The sequence below is a fragment of the Phyllobates terribilis genome, unplaced genomic scaffold (assembly GCF_046119375.1).
Source record: "Phyllobates terribilis strain yellow unplaced genomic scaffold, ASM4611937v1 Scaffold_1__5_contigs__length_1240528914, whole genome shotgun sequence".
NCBI classification, from domain to species: domain Eukaryota; kingdom Metazoa; phylum Chordata; class Amphibia; order Anura; family Dendrobatidae; genus Phyllobates; species Phyllobates terribilis.
The window spans coordinates 578064615-578076919 of NW_027362761.1; the positions used below are offsets into that span (position 1 = coordinate 578064615).

The 12305-nt window shown below is 50.0% G+C and overlaps 1 protein-coding gene across 5 annotated transcripts in view; it reads right to left on the minus strand.

The window, feature by feature from the left end:
- Positions 1 to 502: 502 nt before the first annotated feature.
- Positions 503 to 12305, minus strand: part of PDZD2 (PDZ domain containing 2) — a 265174-nt gene continuing 253371 nt past the window's right edge. For 4 of the 5 annotated variants that reach the window (XM_073681359.1, XM_073681382.1, XM_073681375.1 and 1 more), the window contains 2 exons: positions 7995 to 8126; positions 503 to 3067 (listed from right to left, as the gene is read on the minus strand). In XM_073681359.1, coding sequence (XP_073537460.1) covers positions 2901 to 3067; positions 7995 to 8126 — 299 coding nt within the window. In that variant the 3' untranslated portion in view covers positions 503 to 2900. Of the gene's footprint in view, positions 3068 to 3598; positions 3650 to 7994; positions 8127 to 12305 lie in introns of all 5 variants that reach the window. The other variant, XM_073681366.1, reaches the window with a different exon arrangement.

Consider the following 12305-nt stretch of genomic DNA (forward strand, 5'->3'; position numbering starts at 1 on the left):
ACTTGTTCAGGCAGGAGATGGATTTCAGACTCCAAATAGACAACGTTGATCAAAGCTGAGCAGTAAAGGCCGCATTGTGCGCTCGGCCGGAGGTGACGCTACAAACCCCTGGGCCTCAGTACGAAATCTACAATGGATTACCCCCATGTGCTAGACGTAAAAACAGTGCGGTAGAGGGGCTTTAGGCCCCCTCAGTCACCAGGGCGGGGCATGACTGCTACCTTGTTTTTATTCCTGTGCAAGGGAGTACTCACAGTATTAGAGAGGGTGATGCAAACTGAGATTTCCTTTCACTACTTGTATGCGGGGAGCTTCCATTCTATCCTTCTACTTTCCTGATATAAACAGGCCACTGAAGTTGCCTTTGAAGACTTTTTTTATTAAGAGCTTCCCTTTAATTTTTCCAACAAGTTAAATAAGGCAATGTTATAAATCGCCAGCAGATGGCGCTGTGACACCACAGTTTTTTGCAGATACAAAAAAAAGCAGAAATCCGTGGATCGTCGCTGAAATACGGAGTGTTTTATTTTTGATAAAACTACTAAAAACAAGATACAATGTCAGATTTACACAGCTCAGGAGAAGCAGCGATACAAATGTACAGTCTTATTGTGTTATTGCACCGGTGTCATGTACAAGGCGAATCCGACGAAAGACAGAATTATATCAACAAAATATACAATATGTTACAAAATCATAGAACAAAGACGGCGGCTGCGACCCAGCACTAAACTTCTGATACCTTTCTTTTTTAATAAAAGTTTTACAAAGTTGGGTTTATGAACAGCCATAATGGAGAATCCCCCTCCAATGGATCAGGTTAGATGAAATTGTAATTAAGTTTCCATGAAGGAATCCAAATCTTTGAGCGTGACTTCTGATAGTTTCCAATTCTTTTTGTCTCGATAATGTTTTTTTGGGTAATAATATTTCTGGGTCGGTCAAAAATTCATTTCTCTATGATCAAAATGGCCCCTGCTTATAAAAGGAGAGGTTTAACTAATGTTGTTATATCAGACAATCACTCAAAACATCACTTAATACAGCGAATCCAAATCAGTTTCCATAAAATCTTCACATTTTAGTATTATGTCATTTTTGGGTCTGTACAGAACATCAGTTTTTCTAATAGAAAGGTTAAAACTAAATATTGGAATTCTTCCTCCCAGCAGACGCCACCAGAGGGAGCTCAGGAGTTAACTGCATACTATGATAAACGTTATACAGCGCGCTCCCTCTAGTGGTGGCTGCAGGTAGTCACCATGTTACCATGTCGGTGCAGGGGGGATTTGGAGCTCTGTAATCAGAAAAACAACGCTCCGACCGCTATGATGATATATTATGACATCAGCACAGAATTTTCAACCCATTTGAATGAAAAACACAAAATAATTTTATTAAATCGAAACCAAACAGCAAAGACCTGTAGATGAATGCAGCTGAGCCGCGTCCAGTGTCCTCCCCGCTATGTGTCACACGGGATCCTCTGTAGGTTATCCATCATTTCCAAAAAAAAATAATAAATGGAAGTGACTGATGAATGTCATGGAAGTCACCCATCGATAAGTGCGCAGTGGTGGCGACAGATTTGGCTTTACAGGGCTAAAAATACTTTCTTAGAAACAATATTTCATCTCTATAATCAGTGATCTGCAACCTGTGGCTCCTCAGCTGACGTGGAACTACTACTCCCAGCATGCCACAACTAAGAATATGCTGGGACCTGTAGTTGGGGGAATCATAGGCTGCAGACAACTGCTCTGTGTAAGAAAAAATAGGGGAATATATCTAGATAATATAAGGAATCTATCACTCGATAACAAAATATCAGACTCCAATATATAACAGTGCGTGAGTATATATACATATATACACACGCAGAAGATTTCTATCAGTCTTCAATCTGTATATAAATATATATCATTGCGTAACCTTTGAGATGATTTTCTGTTAATACCGGGAATGGCCACTAGGCGGCGATCTTCCTTCATAGATTTTACACTCGTCCCTGGGTCAGGGGATTCCACGCACTGCAGATTCAGCAGAGCTGAGTTGTCTTGTAATGCTTTATCTGTCATTTTACATGGGACTGCCATCAAACTTGCTGCATTCTTTTTTTACTCCGATCCAAATGCAGACATGAAGACAGCATTACAAATTCAGCTCTGCTGCATCTGTATATTGCAGATTTACTGTATACTGCTAAACGGGAGACCTGCTGCACTCTCAGAAGATTTGTCAAATCTTATGGGCGTTGCAGAAGCTTCCTGCAGAGCAGCGCTCCCTGAATGTTTTCATGCATCAGACACAGTCCTGGCATCCAATCGGGGGAGAAGACGATGGCTTTCCTGCCGCTCAGTCGCGCGGAGACCCCTTCCCTGCTGCAGCTATATTTGGTTGTGTAAAGGAGGAGCAGGTGATCAAAGTAGTCGGGTCTGTGAAAAGTTTAAGAAAAAGTTGTCGCAATCCCGAATGTCTATTTTTATCAACTCCTAAAATAACGAGACTTTCTACAGCCGGAGATCAGGTCCATGTCCTGGGGGGTCTGCTGCAACCCCAATACTGCATCAGTGTCCACAGTGAGGGGCATCATGCAAAGTGTGAGCGGCGGCTGTTTAGTTGTAGCAGAGCTGCGTTTGTCATGTAGTGAACCACATGAATAGCAAACTCAGCTCTGCTTCATCTCTAGGCTCTGGTGATGCTTTCCTGCCGTTAGGAGATATAAATAAAATGTAATATTCAAGTTTAGTGGCCACGTAGGAAATGGCGGATCTTTCCGCCGCGGCGGATATTAGGGCATGTGATCCGTCCTCCGATCACCAAGTTAATTGATTTCTTAGGAGTCCAGCTGGAAGTGGCCGGTGGCACAGGGGGACGTCACATGGCAGAGGGGGCTCCCGTCACACTGCAGTTCTGTGCTTTCGGATCAGTAACTGGACCGGCCCCTCGGGGACAGCCTTGATAATATTCCAGGCGTCATAGTGCATGAGGCCGATCAGAGCTTTGCCACCGATTGAAATGATTTCATCTCCGGCTTCGATCCTTCCAGCCTGCTCAGCGGCGCCACCTGCGTGCAAAAAAAAACAGAAAAAAAATCTAAATTTGCTACTATCAACAGATGGATATTTGCTATAATCCTGCAGCCAGTGTGAGTCATGGTGCAGTGTAAAGTATGGTGGATAACATTTCTTTTGCAAACGAGACGATGGTAGTCAGTGATCATAGCTTTCAGTGCATGTGATGACATCATAGGGGTGCAGACATAACAGGGGTGATGACGTCATTATGAGCAATATTAGTGGTTTTGCCAGGCGGGTTAAGTTCAAAGCCTCAGAATCAGTGGTGACATCATAGGTGTGAGGTCATAGCTGTCAGCACGGTGACATCACTATCACACAGGGGGGCCCTTACTACAGACATGCGGGGGCCGATATTATGATGGAGGGGGAATGGCGGGTGCGGATATGCCATAAATGTGAAGAGATGGAAATACACGTGGATGATGACATCACGGGTTTAGCATCACTACGGCTGATGATGTCATCGGGGCATTCCTATAGGAATTGTATGGTGCTGGTGACTTTACCTACAAACCTACCTGGGCTGTTGGAGGGGCCGCGCTCCCACCATGGATGCCCTTAATCAGGACCTGCACATTTATATAGATTATGTCAGACCTCACCTTCCATAGACGCCGGCCCTAATTGCAAACAGGAATGACATAATCCGGGACAGATTTCCACCGGAGCAGAAACCAACCAGGATTTAATGACGGCCTTAAAGTCTTCACACGAGAAGTATGTGAACAAGTCTGAGCGCTAGTAAATCAGCGCGGACCCCCACAGCAGACAGGACGGCCATTGTGTAATACAGGGGGCGAAGGAAACCAGATACATTCAGCCCCGAGATAATGGTTCCTCTGCTGCGCATCACACAAGGCCCAAAACATCAAGCTACTTAAAGGGGCGGTACATGAATATAACAACAAAAGAGATTATCCCCAGAAGAGCCACAGTCAGAAATGTCATATTTCACAGCGGCCATTAAAGCCAATCTGGCACCAGATTTCACAACAGAAGCTGTGCACATTACTAAATAGACCCCCCAGACCAGAGGACGCTGTATAATCCATTATTAAGGTATAACTCATTCTACACCCACCTACCCTGATATCTGCTCAGAGTTCCTCCTCCCTGCTGCTGAATCTCTGCCCATCTAGCCTGATTGACAGCTTCTCAGTGTCCCTTCTCCCTGCGTCTGCTTAATTTTATCCCACCTAGCCTTATTGACAGTTCCTCAGTGTCCCTCCTCCCTGTTGCTGAATCTCTGTTCACCTACACCAGGGGTCTCAAACACGCGGCCCGCAGGCACAGACACCGTAACGATCGCGGCTCTCTCCAGCAGCCGCCATCAGAGCTGTAATGCAGTGTATTGCCGCGCACAGACCGGCTCTCTGCACAGTAATACCAGTGTCAGCCGCCGGCCTATCAGAGGCCAGCAGCTGACCTCTGCGTCCCAGCGCAGCGGCGTATGACGTCACTGACACGTGCAGATGTCAGCTGCTGGCCTCTGATAGGCCGGCGGCTGACACTGGTATTGCTGTGCAGAGAGCCGGTCTCTGCGCGGCAATACTCTGCATTACAGCGCTTATGTCCGCGGCTGCTGGAGAGAGCCGCGATAGTTACGGGGTCCTTGCCTGCGGGCCACAGGTGCAGAGGGAACGCCGAGGGAACGGAGGACAGGTGAGAATCTTTTTTTTTTTTTTTTTTTTTCCATGTGAAATACAGCACAGGGGACCTCTGCTCAGTATGAGGAGGGGGGGCACTGTGCGCAGTATGGGGAGGGGGGACCCTGAGCGCTGTATGGGGGGGGGGGCAGGGACCCTGAGCGCTGTATGGGGAGGGGGGACCCTGAGCGCTGTATGGGGGGGGGGGGGGGGGGGGCAGGGACCCTGAGCGCTGTATGGGGGGGGGGGGGGCGGGGACCCTGAGCGCTGTATGCGGGGGGGAGGGGGCGGGGACCCTGAGCGCTGTATGGCAGGGGGGGGCTGGGACCCTGCGCGCAGTATTGGGGGGGGGGGGGGGGGACCCTGCGCGCAGTATTGGGGGGGGGACGGGGACCCGGCGCGCAGTATGGGGGGGACGGGGGACGGGGACCCGGCGCGCAGTATGGGGGGGGGGGGGACGTGGGGACCCGGCGCGCTGTATGCGGGGGGGAGGGGGTGGGGACCCTGAGCGCTGAATGGGGGGGGGGGGCGGGGACCTTGAGCGCTGTATGGCGGGGGGGCTGGGACCCTGCGCGCAGTATTGGGGGGGGGGGGGGGGGACGGGGACCCTGCGCGCAGTATTGGGGGGGGGGGGAACCCTGCGCGCAGTATTGGGGGGGGACGGGGACCCTGCGCGCAGTATTGGGGGGGGACGGGGACCCTGCGCGCAGTATGGGGGGACCCGGCGCGCAGTATGGGGGGGGGGGACGGGGACCCGGCGCGCAGTATGGGGGGGGGGGGGCGGGGACCCGGCGCGCAGTATGGGGGGGGGGGGCGGGGACCCGGCGCGCAGTATGGGGGGGGGGGGGGGGGACCCGGCCCGCAGTATGGGGGGGGGACCCGGCCCGCAATATGGGGGGGGGGGGGACCCGGCCCGCAGTATGGGGGGGGGGGGGACCCGGCCCGCAGTATGGGGGGGGGGGGACCCGGCCCGCAGTATGGGGGGGGGGGGACCCGGCCCGCAGTATGGGGGGGGGGGACCCGGCCCGCAGTATGGGGGGGGGGGGACCCGGCCCGCAGTATGGGGGGGGGGGGACCCGGCCCGCAGTATGGGGGGGGGGGGGGACCCGGCCCGCAGTATGGGGGGGGGGACGGGGACGGGGACCCGGCCCGCAGTATTGGGGGGACGGGGACCCTGCGTGCAGTATTGGGGGGACGGGGACCCTGCGCGCAGTATTGGGGGGACGGGGACCTGGATGGGGGACATGTCTGCAACATGGGAACCTGGATGGGGGACATGTCTGCAAGATAAGGACCAAGATGGGGGACATGTCTGCAAGATAAGGACCAATATGGGGGACATGTCTGCAAGATAAGGACCAAGATGGGGGACCATGTCTACAATATGGGGGACCATGTCTGCAATATGGGGGACCTGGATGGGAGACCATGTCTGCAATATGGGGACCATGTCTGCAATATGGGGGACCTGGATGAGAGACCATGTCTGCAATATGGGGGACCTGGATGGGAGACCATGTCTGCAATATGGGGGACCTGGATGGGAGACCATGTCTGCAATATGGGGGACCTGGATGGGAGACCATGTCTGCAATATGGGGGACCTGGATGGGAGACCATGTCTGCAAATATGGGGGATCTGGATGGGAGACCATGTCTGAAAATATGGGGGACCTGGATGGGAGACCATGTCTGCAAATATGGGGGACCTGGATGGGAGACCATGTCTGCAAATATGGGGGACATGTCTGCAAGATAAGGACCAATATGGGGGACATGTCTGCAAGATAAGGACCAAGATGGGGGACCATGTCTACAATATGGGGGACCATGTCTGCAATATGGGGGACCTGGATGGGAGACCATGTCTGCAATATGGGGACCATGTCTGCAATATGGGGGACCTGGATGAGAGACCATGTCTGCAATATGAGGGACCTGGATGAGAGACCATGTCTGCAATATGGGGGACCTGGATGGGAGACCATGTCTGCAATATGGGGGACCTGGATGGGAGACCATGTCTGCAATATGGGGGACCTGGATGGGAGACCATGTCTGCAATATGGGGGACCTGGATGGGAGACCATGTCTGCAAATATGGGGGATCTGGATGGGAGACCATGTCTGCAAATATGGGGGACCTGGATGGGAGACCTGGATGGGAGACCATGTCTGCAAATATGGGGGACCTGGATGGGAGACCATGTCTGCAAATATGGGGGACCTGGAGGGGAAATCATGTCTGCAATATGGGGGACCTGGAGGGGAGACCATGTCTTCAAGATGAGGACCAGTTCAAAAGGTGTATAGAAAATAAAATGGTATCACTAAAAATGTCACTTTGTCATGCAAATAATGCGGCCCCCCAAATTAAATGTTTTTCCGTATGCGGCCCATATGCCCAGCTGAGTTTGAGACCCCTGACCTAGACCGTCAGCTCCTTCATGTCCCTCCTCTTTGCTGCCCGATCTCAGCCCACCTACCCTGATCGACAGCTCCTGTGTGTCCCTTCTCCCTGCTGCTGAATCTCTGTCCACCTAGCCTGATTGACAGCTCACCAGTGTCCCTTCTCCCTCCTGCTGAATTTTATCCCACCTAGACTGATTGGAAGTTCCTAAGTGTCCCTCCTCCCTGCTGCTGAATCTCTACTCACCTATTCTGGCAGCATTTTCATAGTAAGTACTTCAGCCTCAGCATATCTAAGATCTGATTGACAACCCCTCAGTGTCCCTCCATCCTGTTCCTGCTGAATTTCTTCCCACCTAGCCTAACTGGCAGTTCCTCAGTGTCCATCCTCCCTGCTGCTGAATCTCTGTTCACCTAGACTTGTCAGCTCCTTCATGTCCCTCCTCCCAGGTGCCCGACCTCCACCCACCTAGCCTAATTGACAGCTCCTCAGTGTCCCTCCTCCCTGCTGCTGAATCTCTGTTCACCTAGACTTGTCAGCTCCTTCATGTCCCTCCTCCCAGGTGCCCGACCTCCACCCACCTAGCCTAATTGACAGCTCCTCAGTGTCCCTCCTCCCTGCTGCTAGGATCTCACACTTATCAGTACAAGCTGCAGCCGTCAGTCAGGCTTGATGGGAGGAAACTGAATACAAATGGACTCCTGAGCGCTCTCCTCCTTCAGCTGGATGTGTAATATGCTCATTTTCATTATCAGGATTATACAACTATCCTGGCATGGATTTTCACAGTAAGTACATCAGGTGTGGGTGTGTCATGACCCTGTCACTGTGTACCGGTGCCGCACACATAAAACCAACCTTTAAATATCCTTTTGATGAACAGCGGCCGGTCCCCGTAAATAGAAGCTTTTCCTCCGTCCAGACTGAAGCCGAGCCCGGCCGAGGTCTTGTGCAGCTCCACACAGACGGCGTCCTGCAGATCCACGCCAGCTGCAACCAACACAACCCTTATTAGTCACCATTGTTCCCGAATCAAGCAAGACTGCTTCATTGGAGGGCGAGCCGGGATTATGGCCACCTCTGACAGGAGCTCCACGAGAAGCTGCAGCCTGCAAATATCAGACACTGTACAGCGCAGATAGACACACTGTATCCTCCATTCATCCAGATGGAAGCAGCGGAGCAGAGATCTCAAGTCATGTATAACCCCTACTGTAATGTATGTACACAGTGACTGCACCAGCAGAATAGTGAGTGCAGCTCTGGAGTATAATACAGGATGTAACTCAGGATCAGTACAGGATCAGTAATGTAATGTATGTACACAGTGACTGCATCTGCAGAATAGTGAGTGCAGCTCTGGAGTATAATACAGGATGTAACTCAGGATCAGTACAGGATCAGTAATGTAATGTATGTACACAGTGACTGCATCAGCAGAATAGTGAGTGCAGCTCTGGAGTATAATACAGGATGTAACTCAGGATCAGTAATGTAATGTATGTACACATTGACTGCACCAGCAGAATAGCGAGTGCAGCTCTGGAGTATAATACAGGAGGTAACTCAGGATCAGTACAGGATCAGTAATGTAATGTATGTACACAGTGACTGCACCAGCAGAATAGTGAGTGCAGCTCTGGAGTATAATACAGGATGTAACTCAGGATCAGTAATGTAATGTATGTACACATTGACTGCACCAGCAGAATAGTGAGTGCAGCTCTGGAGTATAATACAGGATGTAACTCAGGATCAGTACAGGATCAGTAATGCAATGTATGTACACAGTGACTGCATCTGCAGAATAGTGAGTGCAGCTCTGGAGTATAATACAGGATGTAACTCAGGATCAGTACAGGATCAGTAATGTAATGTATGTACACAGTGACTGCACCAGCAGAATAGTGAGTGCAGCTCTGGAGTATAATACAGGATGTAACTCAGGATCAGTAATGTAATGTATGTACACATTGACTGCACCAGCAGAATAGTGAGTGCAGCTCTGGAGTATAATACAGGATGTAACTCAGGATCAGTACAGGATCAGTAATGCAATGTATGTACACAGTGACTGCATCTGCAGAATAGTGAGTGCAGCTCTGGAGTATAATACAGGATGTAACTCAGGATCAGTACAGGATCAGTAATGTAATGTATGTACACAGTGACTGCATCAGCAGAATAGTGAGTGCAGCTCTGGAGTATAATACAGGATGTAACTCAGGATCAGTAATGTAATGTATGTACACATTGACTGCACCAGCAGAATAGCGAGTGCAGCTCTGGAGTATAATACAGGAGGTAACTCAGGATCAGTACAGGATCAGTAATGTAATGTATGTACACAGTGACTGCACCAGCAGAATAGTGAGTGCAGCTCTGGAGTATAATACAGGATGTAACTCAGGATCAGTAATGTAATGTATGTACACATTGACTGCACCAGCAGAATAGCGAGTGCAGCTCTGGAGTATAATACAGGAGGTAACTCAGGATCAGTACAGGATCAGTAATGTAATGTATGTACACAGTGACTGCACCAGCAGAATAGAGAGTGCAGCTCTGGAGTATAATACAGGATGTAACACAGGATCAGTAATGTAATGTGTGTACACAGTGACTCCATCAGCAGAATAGCGAGTGCAGCTCTGGAGTATAATACAGGATGTAATTTAGAATTAGTACAAGACAAGTAAACTGCAGATCGGTAAATTCTCTATTCTCTGTTCTGCCGTTTATCTAACTATTTGGCGCAGTAAAGTAAGAAATGCAGATCACATCTTGGATGAAATTGCAAATCACATTGATAAACTATAAAGATTATTCATTATTATTTAGAGGGGCAAAAACGGGTTTGTGGAAAAATAGCAACTTGTCAGTTCCACCGAGGCTGAGTCCTGGAGTAATAAGAGCTACGTCCCTAACAGCTCCCATCTGTGCTCCAAATGGAAACTACAAGACTCACGCAAGATTTACATGAGAGTAACAACATTTATTCTGGAATTTAGAGGAGCTGAGCGTTTGGTAACACGCGCGTCCTGGTCCCAGAGAAACTACTGCTCCCATTCTCCTGGACATGTCCTGTGGATTGCTGCTGCTAGTAAACTGGTCACATATACGGGGGTGTACACAGAACGGAGGGGAACATAGCAGTCACCAAAATGTCCCCATCACGGTGCTAGACAGGGTAACTCGAGCAAAGCTATCGCTCTAGCAAAGGCGGTCACCCAGGGCAGGGCCCCTCTCTCCAAGGGCCACTAGGACCTGCAAGATGATAAAGTAATGATAGTCCTCGGCTAGTAATGATTCTCTACAGCCTCGTGTCTTCTGCTCTCATTTACATGTCAGAATATTTCTTCATCAGGTTGATCTTCATTACAGCAGTATTTCTGTTCCCTTGTTCAAGAAAATGCTTGGAAACTATAATTAGAGGTTAAGTAATGAAAGGAAATACAAGTACAAATCTTCAAGAGGCTAAATGTCACTGAGGAAAAGGAATGAATGAAAGACAGGAAAGGAAAGAAGGGGAAGAGATGGAAGAAGAAGAGGAAAGGAAAGAGAGGGGAGAAGAGGAAAGGAAAGAGAGGGGAGAAGAGGAAAGGAAAGAGAGGGGAGAAGAGGAAAGGAAAGAGAGGGGAGAAGAGGAAAGGAAAGAGAGGGGAGAAGAGGAAAGGAAAGAGAGGGGAGAAGAGGAAAGGAAAGAGAGGGGAGAAGAGGAAAGGAAAGAGAGGGGAGAAGAGGAAAGGAAAGAGAGGGGAGAAGAGGAAAGGAAAGAGAGGGGAGAAGAGGAAAGGAAAGAGAGGAGAGAAGAGGAAAGGAAAGAGAGGGGAGAAGAGGAAAGGAAAGAGAGGGGAGAAGAGGAAAGGAAAGAGAGGAGAGAAGAGGAAAGGAAAGAGAGGGGAGAAGAGGAAAGGAAAGAGAGGGGAGAAGAGGAAAGGAAAGAGAGGGGAGAAGAGGAAAGGAAAGAGAGGGGAGAAGAGGAAAGGAAAGAGAGGGGAGAAGAGGAAAGGAAAGAGAGGGGAGAAGAGGAAAGGAAAGAGAGGGGAGAAGAGGAAAGGAAAGAGGGGAGAAGAGGAAAGGAAAGAGAGGGGAGAAGAGGAAAGGAAAGAGAGGGGAGAAGAGGAAAGGAAAGAGGGGAGAAGAGGAAAGGAAAGAGAGGGGAGAAGAGGAAAGGAAAGAGAGGGGAGAAGAGGAAAGGAAAGAGAGGAGAGAAGAGGAAAGGAAAGAGAGGGGAGAAGAGGAAAGGAAAGAGAGGGGAGAAGAGGAGAGGAAAGAGAGGGGAGAAGAGGAGAGGAAAGAGAGGGGAGAAGAGGAAAGGAAAGAGAGGGGAGAAGAGGAAAGGAAAGAGAGGGGAGAAGAGGAAAGGAAAGAGAGGGGAGAAGAGGAAAGGAAAGAGAGGGGAGAAGAGGAAAGGAAAGAGAGGGGAGAAGAGGAAAGGAAAGAGAGGGGAGAAGAGGAAAGGAAAGAGAGGGGAGAAGAGGAAAGGAAAGGAAAGAGAGGGGAGAAGAGGAAAGGAAAGGAAAGAGGGGAGAAGAGGAAAGGAAAGGAAGGAGGGGAGAAGAGGAAAGGAAAGGAAGGAGGGGAGAAGAGGAAAGGAAAGGAAGGAGGGGAGAAGAGGAAAGGAAGAGAGGGGAGAAGAGGAAAGGAAGAGAGGGGAGAAGAGGAAAGGAAGAGAGGGGAGAAGAGGAAAGGAAGAGAGGGGAGAAGAGGAAAGGAAGAGAGGGGAGAAGAGGAAAGGAAGAGAGGGGAGAAGAGGAAAGGAAGAGAGGGGAGAAGAAGAAAGGAAGAGAGGGGAGAAGAAGAAAGGAAGAGAGGGGAGAAGAGGAAAGGAAGAGAGGGGAGAAGAGGAAAGGAAGAGAGGGGAGAAGAGGAAAGGAAGAGAGGGGAGAAGAGGAAAGGAAGAGAGGGGAGAAGAGGAAAGGAAGAAAGGGGAGAAGAGGAAAGGAAGAGAGGGGAGAAGAGGAAAGGAAGAGAGGGGAGAAGAGGAAAGGAAGAGAGGGGAGAAGAGGAAAGGAAGAGAGGGAAGAAGAGGAAAGGAAGAGAGGGAAGAAGAGGAAAGGAAGAGAGGGAAGAAGAGGAAAGGAAGAGAGGGAAGAAGAGGAAAGGAAGAGAGGGAAGAAGAGGAAAGGAAGAGAGGGAAGAAGAGGAAAGGAAGAGAGGGAAGAA